The following is a 26,633-nucleotide window of genomic DNA, read 5'->3' on the forward strand; positions in this document are numbered from 1 at the left end:
GGGTGTAGGATGGATTAGAAGCACCTTTAATATCCACTATCACCATTTGACCAGAAGTGATGTCATTACTGGAAGTGACGTCAGCACCAAAAATCGCAGAACAGGGTTCTTCTAACTTGGCAATGACGTCTTTGGGTAGAAATAGACCTAGAGAGATGTCATTACCATAAAAAGGGGAAGTGACATACCGGAAGTGACGTCATAACAGGAAGTGACGTAATCGCCCGTATTAAAGTCACAAATCAAAGTTTATTACAATCAAGATCAGCAAATATAACTGTAAATCTGGTAAAAATATCACATATTTGACTGATTCTTGACACATTTCTTATTTTCAAGTCCTCAAGGGGAATTTCAGAGGAAATTATCTCAAGTAGGATTAGAATCAGTAAATAATGGTTTCCAGAAGAGGATTGCTGTCAATTACACTGGGAGTTACTAGAGGCAGATCTCACCGGGTCTCTCTGGTATAGAGGTAGAAGTTCGTAAGAATTATCGAACAATAGTTATCATTGTTAATAGTTCTAAGAATGTTCGATATTTTAATTTTGGTAGACTATTATTGTTGAAAAGCTGACCTTAAATTTTTCTGAAAAAGCCTCTGCTAGGTCTACAAAATAGTGTTTAAATGTTATCTGAAGTAAGGGTGCATGAAAAGAGGTGCCTCATGTATTCTTGTCACCGAGAGTCACTATAGACTGGTTACTGTAATCCAACACCAAGAAATAAAGAGCTATGTAAATTGGTTTGAGATGTCAGAGCATTAGATTATCGGAAACTTACAACTCCAAATATCCCACACTTAACCAGTATGAGAAAACCAACAAAATTAATGTGGTTTGTGGTTGTTTTGTTGTTGATACATTTTCAGTAATATCCCTGAGGACAAGAATATCGACCCTGTGAAGCTTCCTGGGTTGAATAGGTCTTCTGCAACCCATGCTTGCCGAAAAAGGCGACTATGCTTGTCGTAAAAGGCGACTAACAGGATCGGGTGGTTAGGCTCGCTGACTTGGGTGATGCATGTCATCGCTCCCAATTGTGTGGATCGATGCTCATGATATTAATCACTGGATTGTCTGGTCCAGACTCGATTATTTACAGACTGCCATCATATAGCTGGAATATTGCTGAGTGCGGCGTTAAACAACAAACCAACCCAACCAAGCCGTGTGACGTTATATCAAACACATTGCAACTGATAGAATAATATATAGAATAACCTTCTTCCAACTCGGAATTACAGATTATTTGTCCCTCATGAAATAATGTCCAAAGCTACTTGCCATGGCTTGGGACTTAATAAAGCATTTCACTCAGGACTGATCGTCTGTTATTCCTGGATGCTCTCTTTACTCTGTATCTGACCCGTCATTGTCAGAGTGTCTGCCATGCGCATTCTAGAAAATGTCATACACTAATAGAAATGCTATACTTTTACATGTTTATGTTTCCTGCTCAGAAATACTGTATATCTTTCATGCATCATGCAAAGAACATGTGCAGGGAAAAATTACTGAAACAGCAACAGCAAATATGGTAAAATTACTCCTACCAGTATGTCTCTTTGACCCTTGGAGATTCAAGGTAGGAATATGGGGTTCCCAACAACCTATGCTTGTCGCAAGAGATGACGTACTGGATCACGTGGTCAGGCTCTGTGCCGTGGTTGATTGCATGTCATCGTGTGCCAATGGCAAGGATGTTAATGATATGTCAGGACCAGATCATTTACAAACAACCTTCATCTGGAATTTTAATGAGTGTGGCTTTAAATAACAAACACATGTTTGTTGGTGATCTACCTCCAGTTGCTGGTGATCTAAAGCCTGCTTTTAAAGTGAATTGTCATGAATAGTAATATCTTTTCATGGTAACATACTAGTTTTAAATATATTTCTGTGATAAGTTTAGTTTTTTTTACTGTCGTCTAAATTGGTGTATTATTAATGTATAAATTGCTCTAGTCACAATATAGCTGAAATACAGAAGATCACTCACTCAAAGTATTACTAAGTTGGCTGAGGATCACATTTTCCAAATTTGAAAAAAAAATCCCAATGACAAATACAAATAACCATTGACAAAATCGTGCAGATCAACTGTCAATAGCGTGTATGTGATCCACAAGATGCGATGACAGCCTTGCACCGTCATCTCATGCTTCCAAAAAGCGTCTGGATGGATGCCAAGGTAAGATTGTTCCCCTCTTGTGTGAGAGCAATTCCGAGTTCTTGTAGAAAACCCGAAACACAGGACAACGTGATGGGACACCTGAAGCATGTTCCAAAGGTGTTCGATCAAGTTGAGTTCCAGTGACCGAGCTGGACACACCATATGGACAATTGTCTCTTGCTCAAGGTAAGCATCAACCACTCTGGCATGATGGGGACGTGCTTTATGGTCCATGAGGATGAAGTCCGGACCAACTGCACCAGCATACAGTCTCACTCACACATCCAAGATCTCATCCCTGTAACACTCATCTGTCATTGTGTCCATCACTTACACATGGAGATAGTTCTCCCAGCCCAGCTGATTCCATCCCATTCCATTTTTGAGCCACCTCCCCATCTGTCATGTTCGGCTATGTTAGCGTTCTGAAATAGCTCTCCTGCTCTATGCCACCCCCGAGCACGTCAATCAGTGAAGTCTAAACAGTACCGTGACTCGTCTGTGAAGAGTGCGGATGTCCAATCATTGATTGTCCAATTGGCATGATCTCTCACCGAATCTAAACATGCTTGCCTGTGACGCTGGGTAAGAGGGATGCGAATGCATGGTCTTCTTGACTGACGGCCAGCCTCCTGGACTGCCTTAGTTGAAATGTTTACTCCATTGGCATTCTGCAGTTCATTTCTGAGCGTGGTTGCCGTCACAAAGTGATGATGTTTTGCTGAGAGCAAGAGAAACCGGTCATGTTGCTGTGTGCTGGAACGTTCACAACCATCTCCATGTCGCTGGGCTGCTCAACCATGAATCTGCTACGGATTCCATCCTTTGACTCACACCAAGGACGTTGACAATGTGGCGTTGTATTGCTAACTCCTCGACTGTCAAACGATGTCGTTGATGTTGAAGGGGCATTTCTGTTTTCAGTAATTGCTATCAACGCTTGTCAGGCTTTCAAACAACGGAATGCAAGGTTCCAATGACAAACAGTCACAACGGTGGCAGCTGTGGTTATCATCCATCACGTGCATATGGTGTCCATCACAGCATGCCATTACCTTGTTAGTGTGGTAGTGTGGCTCCAGAGGGGTCACCCAATCATTGTGTACCTGGTGTTCTTCCAATATCACTTCATATCATAATTTCATGTTGCATAAAAGATGTGATCCTTAGCAAACTTTGAGTTGTATATAATATTGTAATGCTAAAAGAAAGGCAGAGTACAGGTATATAAACACTGCCACATATACACTCTTATTTCCCCATGTATGACCATAATCAGGCTGATGGAGAAAAATGTCTTTTGTCTAAACTCAGTATATATATATATATGTTATACAGTATAGATACAGTATATATACAGTAATCTGTGTTTTAAATGTACATGAGGTACACTGCTAACTTAATGTGTTGTTTTTTTTTGCCGTTGTTGCAAACAAAGTTTTATAAATAATTATACCCCCGTTTACGAAGTAAATCGGGGGTATATAGCGTTCCGTCCGTCCGTCCGAGCTTTTGTACGGCCCATAACTTTTTAACCATGCACCCTAGCCTCACATTTACCACAATGAGTACTTGTGCCTTTTGCTAGTTTGTAGATTCTGAACTTTTTAATTTTTGCCCTTTCCATGGAAACATTAAGAAACTTAAACTTTTAGGGTAGGTGTTTTGTACGGCCCATAACTTTTTAACCATGCACCCTAGCTTCACCAAACGTGCTACACACATTAACCACAATGAGTACTTGTGCCTTTTGCTAGTTTGAAGATTCTGAATTTTTAATTTTTTGCCGTTTCCATGGACACATTAAGAAACATCAAGAATGTATGTTGTGCTAAGCATTGATTATCCCACACTAGTGCATCCTCATGGGGTTACAAAGGAAAGGGGAGTTCCTCTGACTTAAAGCAACAGGTATATTTCATTAATTAACAAACTATTTACTATTTGTTGTTGACCAGCGGGGATAATGGGGGTATGTGAGCTTTGCTCACTTCTTTCTTGTTCACACTGCGTTTCAAAGGTGATAGATGTTTGCAAGTGTCTACCTTGGTCATACTTTCAAAATCTTCTGTTTTCCAGTGACTACAAATGAACATGCCAGGTTTGGCGGCTATGCCACGTTGTCATGGACTCTCCCGGAGCGTGGGATCAGGAAGTTCAGTGTGTGCAAGAGTGAGACAATGAAATGTCTTCTTCACATCACAGGATATAATGATGTCAGAGCTGCCAGTGACAAGTTCACATCTAGAGTGAGATTCATTGGAAACGTGTCATCATCGGGAACTGGTTTGTTCAGATTCATGCTCTCTGATGTAACCTGGGAAGACGAAGGTCAGTACAGGTGCTACAGAGGCTCACCAGACTCAGGAGGACAAATCATCCCTGACTGTGGACAAAAGTTGGAAGTGCTGGGTACGTAGTATTTAAGAAATTCCTGTCTACGAACTGATACAAGTCCGTTCACAAAAATGAAATCTTGCTTTTTTCTTTTCTAGATGCTTTTCCCAAACAAAATTTATGCTGGATAGTTAATAGATAAAATATCTGGTTTTGCCGCTATAGGTGAACAAATATATAGTCATCATACCTTGTCACAGCTCCAGTTTGACACTGTAACTGTATATGTTTACTTTTTGTTGTTCAAGCAAATATCAATGCAAATACAATTATTACACGCTCAATATGTGTGCTTGTTAGTGTCACTGTTTGCTGCTCTAAAACAATGAAATCCATCATATTATGAGGATTTAGAAAGCTATAATCATCCATTTCTTTAATTTGCTTGTTTTACTGACATATCTGTTAGCTCCTTATTTCAATATTTCAAACTAGCAGCTCAATGAAAAAAACAATCCTGACATTATTTAGTTTGCTGGGATGTTTTGCGGCTGTATGTATATATTTTGCATTCATTATAAGGACACAGACATGTTGCAGATAATTCATGAAAAGATCATTTTTGCAGTAAATAGGATACAAAAGTCAATACCATTTTTTATCAAGTAGTAAATCCGTTGGGAATATTCTTCTTGCTGAAACTCGGATTAAAATGATTCCACTCCAGGGTTACACTTACAGTCTGGTTCAAAATTATTGAGAATTTAATGTCATATTCAAAGAAGCATACATAAAATATCAATATTGACACGTGTTTAAACATGTGGTATGGTCAAAGGGAAGCAACTCTTCTTCAATTTTAGAAGTTGCAAATTAGAGTTATCTCCCTTGATTATGGAGCAGACGACTTTTCCTGATATATGTCAGAAATGAGTGCAGAGGAGAAAAGAAGGTTGATTCTACAGCTCCATGATGTAGGCATCACTGATGCTGCTACATTAGCAAAGAGCACAGATACTCCTCATTCTACAGTGCATGGAGTTAAGAAGAATATTGGAAACGGTTCAGGAATTGAGCACAGAAAGGGAGCGGGGAGACCTCGAAAACTGGTGTTTGGTGATCGTGTGAGACTAGGTATTTTGTGTTCTAAAAACAGAAGGGCGAATATCTCAAATACCAAACATGATATGGTAAATAGAGGGACAGTAAATGTATCCAAATCTACAGTAAGAAGAAATTTGATTGAATTTGGATGGGAAAAAAAGAAAGGAATTGCCTCTCCGCAAGGATAGACGTGTAGAGTGGTGTTTGGCGCATGAAAACTTTGACTGGAACAGTGTTATTTTCACAGATCAGAGCTCTGTATGGGTGTATCCTAACAATGTTAAAATGTGGACAAAATGTCATTCCGTTCAATTGTACCAGAGACCAAAGTACAGTCCGAAGTTTCATGTTTGGGGAGGGATATCTTCACTTGGAACAATGCCCATGTGTGTCTTTGAGGGTAATTTAACCAGTGAAAGGTATACAGACATTTTGGAAGCTCACCTGATCCCAAATGCAGATGTTTTTTATGGAAATACTTAAATTTTGCAACAGGATAATGACCCCAAACACGCCGCAAGACATGCACGGCAGTGGTTTGTGGACAACAATGTGACCGTTTTGGACTGGCCTAGCTACAGCCTGGACTTAAATCCTATAGAAAATGTGTGGGGACTCATGAAGGAGTCGATGAACCAAAAGGGATTGACAAAAGTTGATGACATGAAGCGCGAGGTGGTGCGATATTGGGACTCTCTCACCCACAAGACTCTAACCTCTCTCATAGGAAGTATGCCCAATCGTATAAAACTGTCTGGGAGCAAATGGTGGTCTGAAAAAATATTGATGTTACTATGATGTGATTAAAGAAGGTTTGTGCTCACTTAAAATATGTTTTATTTTTTGTAGGGGAAATTTTCATATTTACAATTTTAAAGATTTTTCAATTCTCAATAATTATGACTCATACTGTATTATGAAATAGGAATTAATCCTGTATTTTGGCTTCAGTCACACTAACTAAATTTTCAGATTGTCAACAGAAGTCCTCTTCACTGACAATCACACTTTTAGTTGTTCCCCATATAGCACAATAGCAACCCAAGCTATGATGTGCGTAATGACGGGAATTTCTCTTCTTTTCTGTGAGTGCTGGAGTCAACACCTATTTTTGTAGTTGCAAAGATCTAGCACTTGGTAGTAGTCATATTAGTCTAAGATTATTCTAATAGTTTTCAATAGAACAGACACAGTATGTCAATATTAATAGTTGCTAATTGGAGTGACGATCGCACACACAGTGAGTATAAGCTGGTGTGATGTGCGTTGAAGCTTGTAATGGAGTCTTCCTTTACTCCTGGTTGCAATGCTCATGATATCAATCACTGGATTGTCTGGTCCAGACTTGATTATTTACAGACCACCGTCATACAGCTGGAATATTGCTGAGTGCAGCATTAAACAAAAAACCCACACCAAACCTGGTTGTAAGAAGTGTGGTCTTTCATGCATCATGGCAGATCCTCATTGCACCTGCTGGAAGTGCAGAGGGGTCATATGTACAGAGGAGGCTAGATGCAAGCAGTGTGCCAACAGCTACGAAAGCCTTCTAAAAAGTTGAGGCTGTAACTAAGGGTACCGCAAGGCCATACCACCCAGCTAAGACACTGTAAGGTTACCACACGGACTTGGTAAACCTGCTGACCGTCCTACTAATGATCACCATCAACCGAGGGTACCCAAGCCAACCGCATGGACTACATGGGACAGTCTAACCGACCGACATGAAGATTATCGTACACAGGCAGCCATCACAAGCCTTACGGGCCAAAATCATACTGGAATTCTGGACACCAGCGGATGAAGAAACGCACGGTGAACACGTGGAGTGTACAAAATATTACAAATATCCACCGTCCTGGAGCTATCTACGGACGGTCGGAGGCGAAAGCGGAAGCAGAGTTTTATGAAGAGATTAATCATGCTGACGACTCACCCCAGTGGGATTATATGGAGGGATATATTTTGTGCTCATGGAGGAGTTACATCACCTCATGACTGCACTCCAACCTCCTATGACAGAAGATTTGCCACCTAAGATGCTATGGGGGATGTCATGCTCCTATATCATCTCAACACATCCACCAGACATTGCCTTGGCCGAGTTATGCAGGCAAGGTAGTAGACCAGATGTCGGAAAGTCTACTCATGGTAAATGCATCCACACCACATGATCCAGGATTCCAATATCTGGATAAAACCTAGCAACCTTTTTGTTATAATACGAGGCAAATACATCTTTATCATATGGACCCCATATACTCTGTATGTGCTGATATACAAAATCAGTGATTCCCCAATCGTCCGTGTCCACAAGCTTGCTAAGGTAATCTGATCTCTCATTTTCTGACCGGGGTATCCACTGCATTTCCAACTGAATCTGACCTTGGAGACAAAGATTATAAATTTCCATTGCAATGCTTTGAAGCCCAGATTTCATAGATCATTTAGCTACAATCGATTCAACATTTTTATTATCAGAAAACCATTTGATTCTGTGTGACTTCAGCAAAGGGAGAAAACTCTGCAGAACCAAATACACTGCCTTTAATTCCCTGTGTGTAGAACTCAACACAGCTTCTTCCACCGACCACTGCCCATGAGACTGCTCATGAGACTGCTCCTCACCAAACTGCACGCAATACCCTCTGTAGCCGACACTACTGGCGTCACTGTATACCACTCCTGTACTATAGACTGATCACACCATGTTCTCTCTGTATATTTATTTATCTCATGTAACCAGAACTCAAGTTGATGTTTGCTGTACTGTGTCAAAACAACAAACTCATTCCATGATGTTATACTCACCGTCTACATAGACAAAGCCCTAGTCATGAGCTGAGTGACAAATTCTACAACCAATTTCATGCTTATCACCTGCCCCACTTTTCTAACTGGGACAAACCCGCTACCTTTCAATAACGGGATGATACTCTGATGTAGCTTATCAACCTTCCGATGAGGGATTGATAATTTCATACACTTCGTGTCAATTAATAAGCCTAGCCATTCCATAACCTGACATGGAGCCCACAAAGATTTTTCACTTTTTGGTACAAAACCGGACTTCATGAGATCTTGCTTGACAGCATTTCCAATAATTGTAGTATTAGCCATAGAATCACTGGACAAAATACCATCATCAAGAAAAGTAAGAATTCTATAGCCTTTGTAACGCCAATACTTTACCAACTGACGGGTCACCTTGGTGAAATCATAAGGCGCCAATGTAAGCCCGAATGGCAAAACAAAAAACTTGTAATATGTCTTTTTTTTACCAGTCCCCCATGAGAAACATTAGTACTGGGTATGAAGAGGATATATGTCAATATGGTGATAAGCCGAGTGAATATCAAACTTTACAAGCGAGTCATTTTTGTTTATGTACATCATGGCTGTCCTCCAATCTTTATATTTCACCGATTGTTTCCATACATGCTTGTTGACCCATGACAAGTCTAAGATCAGTCTCTTCTTACCTGAAGATTGGATTGACACTGACAAAGGATTAACAAATGTAGGCTTTATATCACACTGCACCACTAAACCTTTTTTGAGTAATTTTTAGACAGCCTCTGATACAAACTCTTTGTGCAATCTCGCAGACTTGTTGTTGCCTAAAACCGTATTGGGTGGTGTTGAATAAAACAGAATATTGTATCCATTTTCTTTGATATCATTGACGTAGTCTGAACTTCCGATTTGACGCCAAAAAGCAATGTTTTGTTTAAGCCTATCCTTCACAATGATTTCTGCATGGCCCTGTTCATATTCAAAATAATCATCAGTCAGTAACACATGATTATCACTATTACCTACGTCATACTTAACTTGTGAGTCAGTTTCTTTATTAGTAAAATGGGCAGATCCTCCTCCTCGTCCTGTAGTCTGAGCGGGTTGTTGTTCTCCGGACATCAGAAATTGACGTCTGAAATGGCCAAATCCCCCACATGAGAAGGTCGCTCCACTTGTTGAGTTCCTCCAAAAGGGCTGATTGAACATGGAGAAGCTGTTGACTGCCGCTGGCTCTGCAGAAGAGACAGTAGCACTAGGAGCACGACCACCACGTGGTCTATAGTACGGACTGCGTGTAGAACGCCCCATCTTAGACTTGATTTTCTTGACAGCTTTATTTTCTGCTCTTGTAATTTTCTTGTCGTCTTTGGAGTCATCGCCACATCTCGTGCAACATAATTTTTTATAGTCTCCCATCTACCCTCCGATGTATCGGCAATCTTAATAAGCTTGTTTCTCTGCTCGATCCGTGTTTTTTCCGTCTCAGCAAGCTCCGACGCGTAGTCATATTTCTTAAATTCTAAGGCAAACTTTAACTTATCTAAATTGTCCAAAGTTTCAGTATTGAATGAGTGTTGTATTCTACAACCTTCTCGTTTCCACACAAATTCCTTATCAGCTTTCAACTTGGATGTCTCTTTGGTCGTTTTCTCAAATTCTTCACGAAAACCAACATATGTGTATAATAGTAATAGTAACAGCTGAAAAATACAGAAACGCTTTGTTATCATTTTACTCAATATTTACTTTTATAAGACACCTTATGCTAAACAACATGTTTCAATTGTTTACTATAGATTCAACAATTATTTACTGTACTTTCAACATTTTAATAAACAACCCAGTTTTACATTACATGAATATTTAAAAGTAATCTTGGCATATAGTCCCTTTGTCTCAAAATCGTACCGATGAAATGCAAAATAAATATATATCCGAAAGCAATAACTCGTCTTCAGTGGCTTGTTAGTTATTTATTTGTCCATACAAACTCGTCACCATAATTTCAGACAGTCATGAGGGGTAGAGAGAAGTAACAAACTATCATGTAACTGTTAACGATTAAATGTCTGTTATAATGTCAGCTACATCATAAAGGATGACAAGGCATGTCATGAGTGACCTCGTTTACTGTAGCCATGTTGTGGGTGAATACAAAATCCAGAATGGTTAACAATTAAAAACATTGGTGATTACTATTACAACATCCCTTTCCTTTAAGAGATACACAATGATCTGCAGATAATTTGTAATGGCATAATTAGCAGCACAAGAAAGTAATTAAAGTCTTTTGATCCATGGTTGTTGAGGTGAGGGTCACTGTCTTGAGCATATTTACACTGACTCTTAACATACACATATAATGTGATATTTAGTGATGAGAATTTTCAAGCACTTTTACGCATTTTGAGTCAAGAATTTTTAAATTGTTCTTGTCTTAAGTCCTGAAATCTTGTGGTCACCTTGATGGGTCTGTCTGAGTGCGATGTTCTGGTAGTCTGAGTTAGCTGTCATGGCGACTGATTTACGACACCCATTGTCTGAAGAACATTTAATTGCAAAGGCTCATTACCCTGGAGCCATGACATCTATATGCCTTGAAACATTTTATTGCTGTTATTTATAAGATGCTAATCCTAATTGTTAATCACCATTTTTGTGTACATCGACCGTCTGCCATCCTGAACAGGATGTGCAAGTATGTCACTGATGATTTACTGTTTACATTTATATTTATTACTTACTGAATGTCAGGTGACCTTGGCTATATTAGCCTTGGTCCAGAGGAGAAAAGAAAGGTCTTACCCTTAGCCTAGCTAGGGTTAGGCTGGGTGCTCCGGGGCACCTAGACACCAACCACTACCACCATGTGCTGACCTGGCACAAAGTGTCTTTTGTATGTATATATCTACATGTATAAAGTAAAACTGTATATACCGCACGCCATCGTCTCCAAGTTGTCACTTCCTACTGAGAACCATATGTCGGCCCCTTGCATATATACGAGTACACAAATTGTTCATTAATCAACGTCAGACCGACGCGTTGTTAATTTGGTGGAGCTATCGGGTATGACAGACTTCTTAGTCTGTCCTTTCCTGTACCTCTTTGCAGCATGGCATATGGTTCACAATACTGTAGGAAGTGACAGTCTCTTATTGAAAGGATATACTACCTTCCTGAAGGCCAATCACCAAGAACAAAGAAAAGGCCTTTAACAAGATTGAAGAAAGAACAAGAACCTCTCTGATCAAGAACAAGTTCTCCGATCCCAAACCTTCCCTGCTCGAATATCTTAGCAACACTGCTAAGACTTCCCCTTCAAGATGTCGTTCCTGCACATGACCTAAGAAAAGAAGTATACACGCCTATCCCACAGAGACCCGTCCACAGCCATCTTCATGCAGACCCTGCACAATAGAGAAACCGCCTCACGGGCACCTACAAGATGGACACTGTGTACAAGATATCTCATTGGGACTTACTAATTTGTGTTTACTTACATGGACTCAATCAAGGATATATATTGTGTGACTGTTGAATAGTGCAACCAGGTATGTTTAATCAAAGCCAGTATATTAATGCAAAAATGTGTCTTTCTAAAATTCAGTTTTGTATGTGTGCAATATACTCCAAATTACATCTTTAGTCAAGTTAGATCTTTGAAGTTATTGTGTAGGGAATCTTTGAAATGTCTCCAGGCCACGCCAGACATATAGTTGCAGCTAGGGCCCAGACAAACCTAAGCTGTAGGGTTATCGAGTCACACCTCTAAGCTCGACTCGTAATTTCAAAAATCTAAATGACAAAATTTGTCATTTGTTACAAGTAATTAATGTGCACAGTTTGGTACAAAATTGAATGTATTGTCTAGGACTTTGAATTCAGATTAGGGATATTCTTGGGTGAGCCACCCCCACACATATGTATATTGTATGTCAGTGTTAAGTAATTAACAGCACAGCAGTATTCAGCATTTCAGAATTTTGATGTCGGAATTAAGGATATTTTTTTTCTTGGGCATCGCACCCACAATATCTGGGCAAGCTCCGCAAAGACACGGGAAGAGCACCCATTGTACTTAAAAGGGCAATAGTACCCACAAGTACCGTTTGAGTCACGCGGTAAAGCTAGACTCCTGGTTTCAAATTTCTTTATGCGAAGTATTTGCTGAGATGTTTAATTTGTACTTTTTATGACATTACTCATTATCATTATTCGGTACTGAGTCGCACCGCCAAGCCAGACTCCTGAATTCAAAGAACCTTCAATGATATATTTATTGAATCTGTGCAAAGTGGTAATTACCTTGTAGCGAAATTGCACATTACAAAGATCACTTGGTTAGTTTTCGAACTGGCACTAAATCAGATTGGCTAGATGATCACTTTCATATCATTGCATAGATATATTTGTTGCATAAGGATTTCATGTAACTGATTTTGTTCACATTTGCATGGTTGTTTTTGTGGTGAAAATGTTAACACATATATCAATTTGGACTCATGTAAGCTTGGGGTCCAAGCTTCATGTAACGGAGGGAAGTTGTCATGGCGACTTATTTACGACACCCATTGTCTGAAGAACATTTAATTGCAAAGGCTCATTACCCTGGAGCCATGACATCTATATGCCTTGAAACATTTAATTGCTGTTATTTATAAGATGCTAATCCTAATTATTAATCCCAATTTTTGTGTACATCGACCGTCTGCCATCCTGAACAGGATGTGCAAGTATGTCACTGATGATTTACTGTTTACATTTATATTTATTACTTACTGAATGTCAGGTGACCTTGGCTATATTAGCCTTGGTCCAGAGGAGAAAAGAAAGGTCTTACCCTTAGCCTAGCTAGGGTTAGGCTGGGTGCTCCGGGGCACCTAGACACCAACCACTACCACCATGTGCTGACCTGGCACAAAGTGTCTTTTGTATGTATATATCTACATGTATAAAGTAAAACTGTATATACCGCACGCCATCGTCTCCAAGTTGTCACTTCCTACTGAGAACCATATGTCGGCCCCTTGCATATATGAGTATGCAAATTGTTCATTAATCAACGTCAGACCGACACGCATTGTTATAGCTTTGTGGATTCCGTTGTCTTGGTGACTGGACAAAGAGTTTTCATCACCTCAGTAGTTGTGGGTGTAGTAATTGGTGGTTTCCTTGCTGCTGACTGTGGCTAATTGTTAGGTGACTGTCCAGACATGTCTGTGAACCTTGGCGACATCTCGCTCACATCAGAGCGATTTCTTCGGAGTGTGTTGCTGCCGGCAGGACTGACGTAGTATGAATGTGGCTTGTTCTCGTCTTTCCTCGTATTCTGCCTGGTGTCCAATTTCTGGTCTTGTGGTTGTATGTTCAGACTGGTTGACCACGTACCAATGCTGTAGATGTGTCAGTAGTGCATGGTTAACATGGTACCTCTTCATTGTGTCCTGACTGGGTGTTAGACTGTTTCTTTGTGCCTGGGTGGTGATGTGCGGTGCTTGTCTGGACGGCAATGTTGTGGAGAGTGGTAGTTTGAATAGAATCTCTCCTGGGGATGGAATTTGATGTGAGACGGGTTGCTGTCAGGAGAAGTAGAGCTTTGTCTATATCCTGGTTTTCCTCTTTACACTTTCAGATGAGTGGTTTCATGGTTACGACTGTCCTTTCTGCAAGACCATTTGACCTTGGGTAGTGTGGTTCACCATAGTTGTGATTTACACTGACTACAACAACTTTGACTTCGACTAAAATCAAGATTATTTAAATGATAAAATAAAGACAAAATCATTGATGCGAATGCGTCCAAAAATAAACATATGCGGAGATAAGTGCTTTTACAACAATAATACATTGGGTAAGATACTCTGCAGGTGACGGCATATCACCCTCCCGCTATTATAGCTGCCATCAGTGTGCAAGCGGTCATAAGAGAAATTCCGAAAAGTTTTCCCTCTAACCCCAAATGTAGTGACATTTATGTTTGTCTGCATGTCTTGTGAATGACATTACAGTGAACTGGGAAAGGTTTCGACTAACTTACTATTTCCCAGATGAATTTAAATAAATGTGTATTATCAGATTAGTTTAAGATTGCAGACTAACGGAAAAACATCCAACTTTCCCCTTACATTCTCATTGTACTAATTAAAGGATAGTTGAAATGAAATAGAACTTGAATGGAAAATGACATCTGCAAAAAAAACGGATTTAGCTTGGGAAAGTGTACCAATCTTCTCTTGTTCGCAAACATTACATTCAATCAGTTGTGAGTTCAGCTCCATGTATAGTTCATGTGCCAAGCACAGTGGGGAGCTGTCACTGGTAGTAGAGAGCTCCTCGACAAAGCTAGTACTGTGAGGAGCTTAAAGACATATGTACAAAGTGAAACCACTCATTCACTGAAACCTTTTTCTTTTTAAGGTATTTGTTAGTGACACATCTCAAGATTTCCTTTATAGATTACATTCATATAAGGTGGGCAGGTCATTTTGGTGTGTCTGCAGAACTCTCCAGGGTCAGACAGCTACGCTGTCCCTTAATAGATCTTTGTAAGGATGAGTAAAAGCAAATGAAATTGTAACCTGACTGTCTAGTGTATTTTGCTTTATATGTTGAGTGACACAACAAAACAATGTAAAGGTTTGTCATAAAGTGGCCATGAAATATGTGGTTGTCCAAAAGTTTTTTTTATAGAACTCTGTTTCAATCGGCTGACCTAAATAAATATCGATATTCAATTTGTCAAATTACCTACTAGTTTTAACATTTGTAGGTACAAACAATCAAACAAATAAATAGATAAATATTTGCAGCTGTTCATAGTGAGACTCTATAACGGCAAGAGGTTGCTTCAAATTATGTGATTTTAGCATTCCGATTTATTTTATGCCTTAGTGGGATTTGGGGATGAAATGATCCCCAGCAACCTCCGCTGGCTATATGAGACGACAAAATGCTTTGGATGGTCAAACTCTGTAACTCAGCTCGGTTGATTGCTTGTATTTGTACCTCCACACAATATCGATACCTCCACACAAAATCGATAACTGGATTATCTGGTCTAGATTATTTACAATATTCATAACATTCATTTTGCGGAAATTTTGCAGTGTGTCATTAAACAACACACAATATGTGTGTTTCAATATGATTTGTTAATTAGTCATTGATCTTGTGTGGACATTTACTGATTTCACAATTTTGTTGGGAATTTACTTAGGAATCACATTGTAACACATGTTATTCATTATAGAGATCACATATACTTCAGTTGCGCAGTTTTAGAACATTTTAGAGAAATGTGGAGAAAGTTAGTGTGATATATCATTGTTTTGAGAGGTGTTAAATTAATATCATTGAAGCGTTTCAAAGAATGTGATTTAACATATCTGTGCGGTAAGGACTTTCTGAGAGCAGTTTTAATTGCCACACATGAGAAGGACATGTAATTTGTCGTCAGTAAACTTTGTTATTTGGTGATAAAATGACAAATACTTTCAGCAAAGGTTACAGTTTTATTTGTTTCAGCATCAACATTTCGCCTAAATTCTAAATTAACTGCATCTAAACCTTGTATAATTAACTCTTAATTGTGATGGAATTGGCAGAGAAATGTCTTTCCACATTTAAAAATGATCCGTGAAGACCAGGGGTAGAATGGGTCTTCAGCAACCTATCATTGCTGTAAAAGACGACTATGCTTGTCATAAGAGGCGACTAACAGGATCGGGTGGTCAGGCTCGCTGACTTGGTTGATGCGTATCATCGTATCCTAATTGTGTAGATCGATGCTCTAGATCTACAATTATTGGATTGTCTGGTCCAGACTCGATTATTTACAGACCACGGTCATATAGCGGCCATATTGCAGAGTGCATATACAAGTGATTATGTTACAATGTATGTTTTGCACCAATCTTCTAACCTTTCATTCATTCACACATTTCATCCATTTGTTTTTGATTCCTTAGATTTCTCTAATTTCAAGAAGATACATTATAATCAAGCTATGCACACACACCTTATTGTATCTACTTCAGGATGCGGTGGGCGTTACACAGGCTCCTCTGGCTCCATCTCCTCACCTAACTACCCTGGCAATTATGACAACTACCTGAACTGTGTCTATATCATTGATGCAGGGGAGACATTGATCACTCTCGTATTTGAAGATTTCTATGTGTCGTTGTATTGGAACGATGTCGTCAAGGTATGTACAGTTTTTTTTATTAAGATATATCAAGATGAATACAAGGTAGTGTGTGCTTTATTTATAAAGTAATTAGAACCAATATATGGAATGAAGAGTGAATGTACATGTACCAGATTAATGATCTTTTAGAAATTACTTTTACAAACAGTAAATAGGAAGTAATTCTGATATGAATGAGCCCATTCTGTCGAGTGAGTGAGTGAGTGAGTAAGGTTTTATGCCACTTTTTTAGCAATATTCAAGCAATATCACGGCAGGGAACACCCGAAAAGGGCTTCAGACATTGTACCATTCTGTCAAACATGGGCTACATAGAAACAGGTTTGATTCCATAGCACTCACACTGAATGCCACCGACAGTGAAATATGAATGTTTCAGTATAAAAGAAACACTGAATGGGGGATTTATTTCTTTGTCCAAGTATTCTTCAGCTAATATTTAGCTCAACTGACTGAAAGTCAAGTGAGCTTATGTCATGGTTTGTTTGTCCATTGCAAACACCCCAATTTGCTCTATCTCCTCACCTAACTACCCTCTCAATTATCTCAACAACCTGTACTGTGTCTACATCATTGATGCAGGAGAGACATTGATGACGCTTGTGCTGGAAGATTTCTTTACGGTGTCATTGCACGATGTTGTCAAGGTATATACATATGCCGTTTTGCTACTATGTCTACTTTTTTTGCTTTTTTTTGGTTTAACGCCGCACTCAGCAATATTCCAGCTATATAACGGCAGTCTGTAAATAATCGAGTCTGGACCAGACAATCCAGTGACTGACATCATGAGCATCGATGACATGCATAAAAAAAGTCAGCAAGCCTGACCACCCGATCCCGTTAGTCACCTTTTACAACAAGCATAGTCGCCAACGATGTATACTAAGAATTTACGGTTTATTAAATGAAGCAATAATAACCATGAGACAATGGAGAACAGAAAATCTATATCCATTGTTTCATCCTTCAAGGGAAATATCGATATTGATATCAGGTACCTGCAGCTATCATCACAAATCATAAGAAACAGTGATATTGTACAATATATAAAGGAAAAGTGAAAAGATTGGTATCATCTAAAATTCTCCGATTGATTTCCGAATTCACCCGAGAGTTTCACTCATGTTGCCCAAATACTAATTGAGTACGAGTTTTATCATGAAATGTAATAATAGCTTTTTGTTTGACTTCATGGTGTGTTTTATGTCTTTAACGATGTAAGACAAAGACAAAATGTCTGTATTGATTAGTATATATCTCAATAAAATTGTGTTCATAGTCAAAAACAACAACAACAACAGAGGAAACAGAATTTGACGCTTTCATCATGGTATTCAAATCAAGACAACCTTTGTCCAATGCAACATTTATTATCAAAGTTGAGACACACTGAAATCTGTTTAAACAGGACTTGCAGGGGACCTGGATGAAAGTCAGAAAGTTTAGACAGAAGTTCATTCCAGCAAAGAGTTATGTTCCTTGGTACCTTGCTTGAAATGCAATTTGAAGACATTTGTACATGAACAATAATACCTAAATGCTTTTCCTTGGAGAAAGACTGACACCACAAATCAAAACAACGCACACTTACCGGGTACAAATGATATCTTAACATCATACTTGCTGTCATGGCCTTGAATCTAAGCTACAGTGGCAACGCCCACTTGTCTTATACAGTCATTTGAAGACAATAAACTGCTGATCCAATATAATAATAGGACCCTTGTTCGTCATACATGGCGACTAAACTGGATCGGTTGGTCTGACGCAGTGACCTTTTTGGATGCATGTCATCATAAACTGGCGTTGCTCATGATATCAAATAGTTTTGTCTGGTCCAGACTTTCAATCACATACAGATTAATGGAATAGCAAGGTACTGCTGACTGTATTGTAAACATAAAAGCGACCAGATACAAATATGCCTTTAGCATGCTTAACTAATTAATGGATCAATGACAACTCATCAGAATTAACTGAAATCTTCCGCCGTCTTCTGTTCTTTTATCAGCAATATATTTTATTTGCATCAAGTGAATCATCAGTCAGTCAAAAGCTATTGTTTTCTCACATTATAATGAGTCAATTTAAGTGCAATAATTCTTCATGTAAGTGTTTCTTTAGAGAGAAAAAGAACAGGCGGGATGACAAAATCGCTTAAGGAAGAGTTTGTATGAAAGTGAAATGTATAATATATTATTTTTAGCACAATTTTAAAACTGTCTCACATGTGCATAATGTTTACCGGTCCAGTCCACATGTTAAAGAAGATAAGGATATGTTATTGTCGCATTATTAATATACTGATAGAGACTGAAACGAATATGATACATTTGTATTTTAAACTACTAAACACTAATGGTCACTGTGAGAGTTGCAAGGTCCTGGTTATACACTACAGTACAAACATAAATGCATATGGTGGTTTCTGTCCAATAGCGGTAAACAATATCAAACCAAGTTTTTGTATGACAGAAGTACAATATTCAATACACAAATACACAGTCCAGGCTAAGTAACACAGTCATTAAAAAACATTTTATAGTGCCCCTACATAAGCACAGTGTTTATTTTACATCTGATTAGTCAAAGTGATAAAGGTAAGATTTACACACCGCTATTTAAGTTTATACCTCTATAAACGAAAATACTATTGAAGTCAATTCTTTTAAATAAATAAGTCAACAATAATTATTTCAGAGACTGCTTTTATTTTTATTTTCATAAACACTATAGACAACGATACGAAATCAGTGACATCGGTCAGGAAACAGAAGTCCGCTAGTGGGCATGTTCTAGTTCATGTTAAATTTATGGAAACAAAAAATTGATTGGTTAGCCAATAAAATTCCATGGAATCACTTGCAACTTATTTATTGATAATACGATTTAGTTTAATTTTTTGTACTGTCGAGGCTTAATCTACGTGTCCTTGGGACCTAGGGGCCAACATTCAGCCGCAAGTGCTCAACCAAAAAATCTTTGAATTTAACCTAAACAAGACCAAAAAAAATCACCAAGGTGGCCATTTAGAAAATCGGAATCAAACCTCTGGGACAAATTCAGGTTTCATCAGTGCTGGGAACATACATGTGAAGTTTCGTCATCATTGGACCAGTGGTTTTATGAGAATATGCAAGATGCAAGATGGACACCGGACCAAAAGACCACAGTAAAAAGCTCCTTTTACTTTCAGTCAGGTCAGCTTCTAGACACTGATTAAGCTATGAATAGTTTGAATAAACAGCATCAAAAGTTACTATGAGGCCGATTGTGCAAGTCAGTTTATGGGAGGTTCAAAGTCAATAGAAATGACATGAAACAGTATACCAAACGTGATGTGGAGTACGCTTGTTTTACGTTTTCAACTGTCACACTGTCCTATTTCTCCATACCACACGACATTAAATATTGATTTTCAATCTCTTCTAATACTCCAAATGTGGTAGTTTTAAATAAGTCATTGTCTTGCAATGTTGTTCAGTGAACAATATTTTTTCTTACATAATTCATTTCAAAACTAATTCCCTACTAAACTAATATTTGGAGAAATAGTTCAGCTCATCTGGATACCTACTGAACAGTTTAATATGCCAGCAAAGACGGACACTTGACAGGTTGCTCTCAGAATTGATATTCAAAATGTTCTGCATAAATGTTAAGTGAGTGAGTGAGTATGGTTTTACGCCGCTTTTAGCAATATTCCAGCAATATCACACCGGGGGACACCAGAAATTGACTTCACAGGTTTTACCCATTTAGGGAAATCAAACCCATACCTTTGGCGTGACGAGCGAATGCCTTAACCACTAGGCTACCCCACCGCCCCTTAAATTCCGAGGACTACAAACTACCACTAAAATTGTGGTTTTAAAGGATGCTATCACGCTTGTTTTTTTTTAGGGCCTTACTAAACATCACTTTTTAAAACAAAAATATGGCCCAACTGAGCTACCGACAGTTTAGCAAATTGACATTTGGAGGGTTTTGCTTTTTAATTTACACTTCCTAAGCACAAAATACTTCTTCTAAGACTGCCAACGAGAGTCCAAATAGCACATTGATCAATTTCATTTGGCGTAAAACAATCTTTGAAATGTTGCTTGGGCAGAGGCCAGACCAAAGGTCATACAACTAAAGTGATAAGGACCACAAGCTGTCACAAATGCACTTGTGGGCTTACTTTGTTCATTCAGAGCTAATTGCCAATATCCCGCTGTCAGGACAATAGTTGTATAATATGTCCCATGTTGAAACTGTGTTTTGGGGTGCCAAGGGACCCTACATCAGTTTCCTGAGCATAAATTATACTCAGCTTCAGTCCATCTCAGAATACACAACTACTTGGGCAGGACAGGACACACTCGTATTAGAGTGGGTAACTAAAACGACCGAAATTCGTCTATAGTTATTCTTTAGTGTTTCCCTTCCTCTTCTATATATATTCTGTCATGTGTGATTAAAGGATCCAGTCAATTTCAAAATTTTCGTGGGAAATTGATGTGATTGAACCTGAACTTAACAAGCATCTGGCACATATGCAATAGAGGTAGGGTATTCGCAATACTTATCACTTTTATCAAACTTTTGTCCAGTGACAATCAAGCGACACTGGCCTTACACAGGCTCAGTGGCCAACATAAACTGGGTGGATGGTCAAGCAACCTACAATGTATAGGTGGACAGCCCGTTGGATGAGGGTCATCTCCCGCTGCAGTAACTAGAACCTGCATTTGGAATTGTTTCCGGTCGACTCTGAGATGTCGTCTGTGAAAGACCAGTCATTCCACTCAACCACATTACTTTAGCCATTTGCAAGCATGTGTCCATCAGGATGCTTCCACTCAAAGTGCATGCCGATATGATAGTTTACAAAAACATAAGTAAACAGATATATAACTTTCAAAGCTCATCTAAGCACAGCCATTCTGTAGTATCTTGCAACTGCAAAACGTTACTTCGACGGACTTAACCTTTCTCCGATTACAACTTAATGTGCCTTTCTGTTTCATTCAAAGAAACCTTGAAGTGAGATATGTTTAACACCGATAGTGTCATATTGGAAAACAGACAAGAGGACAATCGTTGCGTTTTACATTGTACATCTCTACTGTTGAACAGCATTATGAACAGTTCTGATACACAAGATAGTCATGGTTTAATGTAATGATGGCAGATATTCTAACAGACAAATCCGATGTTGTAATGCTTGTAGACATGGCACCTTTTGTCCGACCTTAAAAGATATTGCGATTTTAATATTAACAAAGTTCACATTGCTTTCTGATATACATCTTTGCGGACATTGAGGATCTTCTAAATCGGCGTGTTTCATTTGTCCTTTTTTTTTTAGTATGACAAGAGAGAAACGAAAACATAGATCGTACAATTCGACAGCAATCTTTCAGTAATTGGAAAGGTCACCAGATGTATTGTCACAGAAGGAGCAATCTACTTCCTTGTCAAATTTTAAATTTAGAAATGTTTTTTTCTGTCACTCCCTGAATAACACAAGACTACATAATACCAGTAATTACAACTAATATGAAATAACAATGTGACTTTGACTTTTATTAAGTCTGTTTAACCTTACATCCTCATGTGACCCAGAACTGCAAGAAAATGGTGTTATAAAAAATGTTATTCACAAAAACTTAATGCATATGTTAATAAAACACTAAAAAATATTTTCCGTTTAGTCTTAAATTAAAACAAATTGTTAAAAATAAATACGATATTTGCTGCTTACATCTTTAGCATGGTTTTAAATTAAGTACAATTCACATATCATTTATAAATGCATTCCATATATGAAAATACCTCCTTGGTTGCATATGGGTGATTTGTTCATGCTTAATTATTTACAGATGGTTGGAATGGTTGAGCATTTTCAGCAAAATGTTTATATCAATTAGTTTTGTATTTCATAATTGATTATACAAACACTAATAATCAATCAATGCATAAAAACTAGTGTGATTGATCAATCTTCAATTACAGTATTTGAGTATCATGTTGATAGTGTGTGTGTTGTGTATTGTGTATTTTGTGTCCAAACAAAACAATGATAAAACTAAATTAACAACCGTAACACAAATGTGACAAATAATATTCTTTTCAATCACGAAGATCCTGGTGGCACGTTTGTTGGTGAGATGCTAGGTTATTAGAGTGAGTGAGTTTGATTTTACGCCGCTTTAAGCAATATTCCAGCAATATCACGGCGGGGACACCAGAAATGGGCAGGTTATTATAAGTATGCAGATTAGAAAAAAACATTTACCATGTTTTCACCTCTATTTACAGCAACCATGATCATATTATCTTTCATAAATGCCATCATACATTGACAAGTAAAAAGTCATATTTGTTGTTTCACTGTTACATGTCTACATAATGTTTTCGCGATCGATATAGCAAACGGCGGGAAGCCTCAAATGACACGTCAAACTGCCCCATGCGTAACATATATACAACAATAAACCAAAGTATATAATAGATAGTTATTTCAATTTTAAATATGTATAGTAAAGGCAACAAACAAAATTACAAGTGATTAGAATATATTATTACCAGTGTTATACTAATTTCAAACACAATTTCGTTTGAAAAAATATGCACAAAATTGTCTTCAGTTATAATATTAGGCATTGTTTTACTGACTCACAGGAAGACTGCCCAATAGCAATGCTTTTCGAAACGTACCCAAGATTGGGGTGTGTGCATAATACTCAAGTGTGCACTATACACACGAAAATACAGTGTATTTCGATGATTAATTCTACCCTGATTGTCAAGGGCGTGTTTAGCTCCGCTCTGGCGATAGGTTGATTCTCAAATCGGTGGCAAGATGTGATGTTGTTTCCTGGTTGTTCATCAGCTTATACATTTATTAAGCCTTGCAAAGTTATAATGAAGACAAAATTGGACGGTTTCCGTGACTCAGGGATGTTTTTGATAGCAAGACGGGCTTTTCATTTGTTGTGTAAATTTCCAAATCATTTCAATTCATTTCAATTTTTGACAGGATGCTGTTTATGCAAATATGACCTCATTTCCTTCAAATTTAAGTTTGAAATGAGCAAGAGTTGATCCAATAACTGTTTAACACGATATGCATATGCGGCAGTCATTTATGATCATTTTCATTTTCCCCAGAACGTTCTTTATTAAAATGGTACATTTACAGTGAGGCCGGTATACGACCCCAAGTCTGCAGCAAATTTCCAAATTGGAATTTTAACATTCCCAAAGTTAAGATACAATATACCCATCTTGAACTAGAGATAAGATTTATACTGTAATGATAAGGTTGGGAACATGTAACATATTACACAGCTTGCAGGGTTTAAATTTAATATCACAAGTGCGCAAGTCTGAGACAAGTAGAATTCAGGAAGAACAAGTGACATTTCAATCAGGTGGTATCTGTTTTGGCTTATGTGACACAGTTTCTAGGAAACATATTAATCAGAAGTTTGAGTCAGACAACACATTTGTTGACATCATGAGCAACGATGATACAAAGTAACCAAGTCATTAAGTCTATCCACCTGTCTAATTTTGTCGCGTCTTACAACAAGCAGTAGTTTACTGGGGACCTATTATAAATCTAGTCCCCAAGGCAACTTGCTTTAAAGATAATGAGGAGTATCAGGTAGAGTAGGTGATGTTGTTCTTGCTTCTATATGGCCTACTCACTGCACAGGGTTTATATTGTTGCTGCGATATCTACAGTTCAATAAATGCCGATAATCCACACACATACACATGAGTCATGCCTGCACTGCTGTCAACATGCAGTGACACTACCACGAATGTTATCAAATGAATGCCATGAGAAACGGATTCTCAAAGTATTGCGGCAGACGATCGTTTGGACTCTAAATCTTTTGTGCAGCTGATCAGTAACTTATATTTCCTCTTAGGAGGTTAATGACAGCAGGGAGCATGCGTGCCACAGTTCTCAAAGGCGCCGAAATTCACTGTCCAGAGTTGCGTCTCTCAGATGTCATCTTACATGCCAGTAATTGTGGTCTACCATGTTAGGATGTTTAGCGGTTCCTGAATCCTCTGTCCTGATAGCATCTGTTTAGCATCTAGGGGTTGACCTGGTATAACGAGTCAAAGAACAAAGTTTTCATGTGTTGGAACAGTCGAGCAATAAGGACATATTTGAATATTTACCACTTAAAATTAAATTGAAGAAATATGATTATTGTCTATGTGTTACATCTAAAGGACTATCCCTAAAATGAAATATGTGATTGTACAAACATATGCATATGTGTGTGTTGATTGCCGCAGAGTCTGAAACACAAATGCTATGGTATGTTCATATTTCAAAAGAATTCCTCGCAATGATAAGTAAACTTGCCATAGCATCTAAGTAACCTTGTGCTTTTTGTTGATAAACTTTATGACTTTTTTAATCATCTATATTCAAGCCGAAATGGGCCAGCGTGTCACGGGCAACCACGGCAGTGGTTGACAGGATGGACAGCATTCAACCACACATATGGTCCTTTTGCTGCAAAATCGTACCAATGAAATGTAAAATAGATTTAAATCCGAAAACAACAATTCGTCTGAATAGACATGAAAGTTATTTATTTGTCCATACCCACCCACCATAATGTCAGACATTTTCATGTAATTGTTGTGTTTCAGTGTCATTCGTTACAGTGGTGTCTGTACAACTAACATAACAGCTACATGACATTGTGGAACATATGGGTACTATAAAAACTTCTATTTCCATTGTCACTGTCACTGTAACTGTCAACTGAAAAATGTTTTGACTGAAAAATATTGCAGCAAATAGACTATAGGTAAAATGACACAAATATAGAGAACTAACATATTGTAACCATTAGATCATAATTAGTTGTCTGTCAAAACGATAACGGGGTACTCAAGACTTATTCTACCTCAGAATCCCAACGGGACAGTGAGTGAGTGAGTGATATGGGTTTAACGCCGCTTTTAACAGTATTCCAGTTATATCCGGCTTGTCAGCTTAATGTTGGAGGAAAGCCCGAAGTGATGCAGGTCTCTGACGTTTACAACTTCAGTGAAACCCACGCGCACGGGTATGGTGCTGACAAACCTAGAAACATAGTCGGGGCGTACCGGGATTCGAACCCACAATCATAGGTTTCTGGCGTGGCCAAGGGACGCAACTCTGCACAGCGAATCACGGCGCCTCAGACGACTGGGCTATCCATGCTAACCCCCATTGGGGGACAAGCTGTGTCAGTATATAAAGTGAATGCAAGATAAAACCTACAGGCAAGTACTAGTGATGAAAAGGATGAAGCAAAGACACAGACTGAAGAGTATGTCGACAAATAGAATATGTTGACCATTATGTTTCATGTTTTCTTTCACTAAATATTTGTTAACCTACTTTGCAAGGACAAGTGGGGTATGTTGCTTCTGGTCATGTGATAATGATATTCTTTTTTATTTTGATGACCCTGTGGGGATTCTGGGTTAGAACTGTTCCCTAGCAACCAATGTTGGCTGTAAAAGGTGGTCCCACATTTCATCGTACCCCGATGGTGAGGATCCCTGCTCACAATATCAATCACTGAAATCAATCAATCACTGAATTGTCTGGTCCTGACTATTTACGTGCAGCCGTCATACATGTATAGCTGAAATATTGCTCAGTGCAGTTGATGATGCCATAATAATAGAACCTTTGACATGTACTACACAACATATTTACTGGAGCCTGCAAAATAGGGTTCGCTCATGTACATCAGCACGGATAATACAGGACGTTTAAAAGTACCGGGAAATCATCTGGTGTAAAACTGGTGATGACCTAGAGTGAATGCATACTCTATAATTTCTTTTATAAAACTTAATCATAGTATCACTGGGGCGGGCCCACTATTCATGAAAACAAGGAAGTATTAAACAACTGCATAATGAAACACTCCACCGCCAGCTCTCATGTAAGCGACATGTCAGTCGAGGATGATTTTGTTTACTT

At 38.4% G+C, this 26,633-nt stretch overlaps 1 protein-coding gene across 1 annotated transcript in view; it reads left to right on the top strand.

Annotated features, from left to right (window-relative positions):
• LOC124127866 (blastula protease 10-like) overlaps window positions 1-19,953 on the top strand; it is a 44,944-nt gene extending 24,991 nt beyond the window's left edge. Inside the window, exons 3-5 of the mRNA XM_048398134.1 lie at window positions 4,255-4,587; window positions 16,455-16,624; window positions 18,039-19,953. Of these exons, the coding sequence (XP_048254091.1) occupies window positions 4,255-4,587; window positions 16,455-16,624; window positions 18,039-18,125 (590 nt within the window). The 3' untranslated portion in view covers window positions 18,126-19,953. The remainder of the gene's footprint in view (window positions 1-4,254; window positions 4,588-16,454; window positions 16,625-18,038) is intronic.
• The last annotated feature ends 6,680 nt before the right edge of the window (window positions 19,954-26,633 follow it).

The sequence above is a fragment of the Haliotis rufescens genome, unplaced genomic scaffold, assembly GCF_023055435.1.
Source record: "Haliotis rufescens isolate VD_foot unplaced genomic scaffold, xgHalRufe1.0.p SCAF_18, whole genome shotgun sequence".
NCBI classification, from domain to species: Eukaryota; Metazoa; Mollusca; class Gastropoda; order Lepetellida; family Haliotidae; genus Haliotis; species Haliotis rufescens.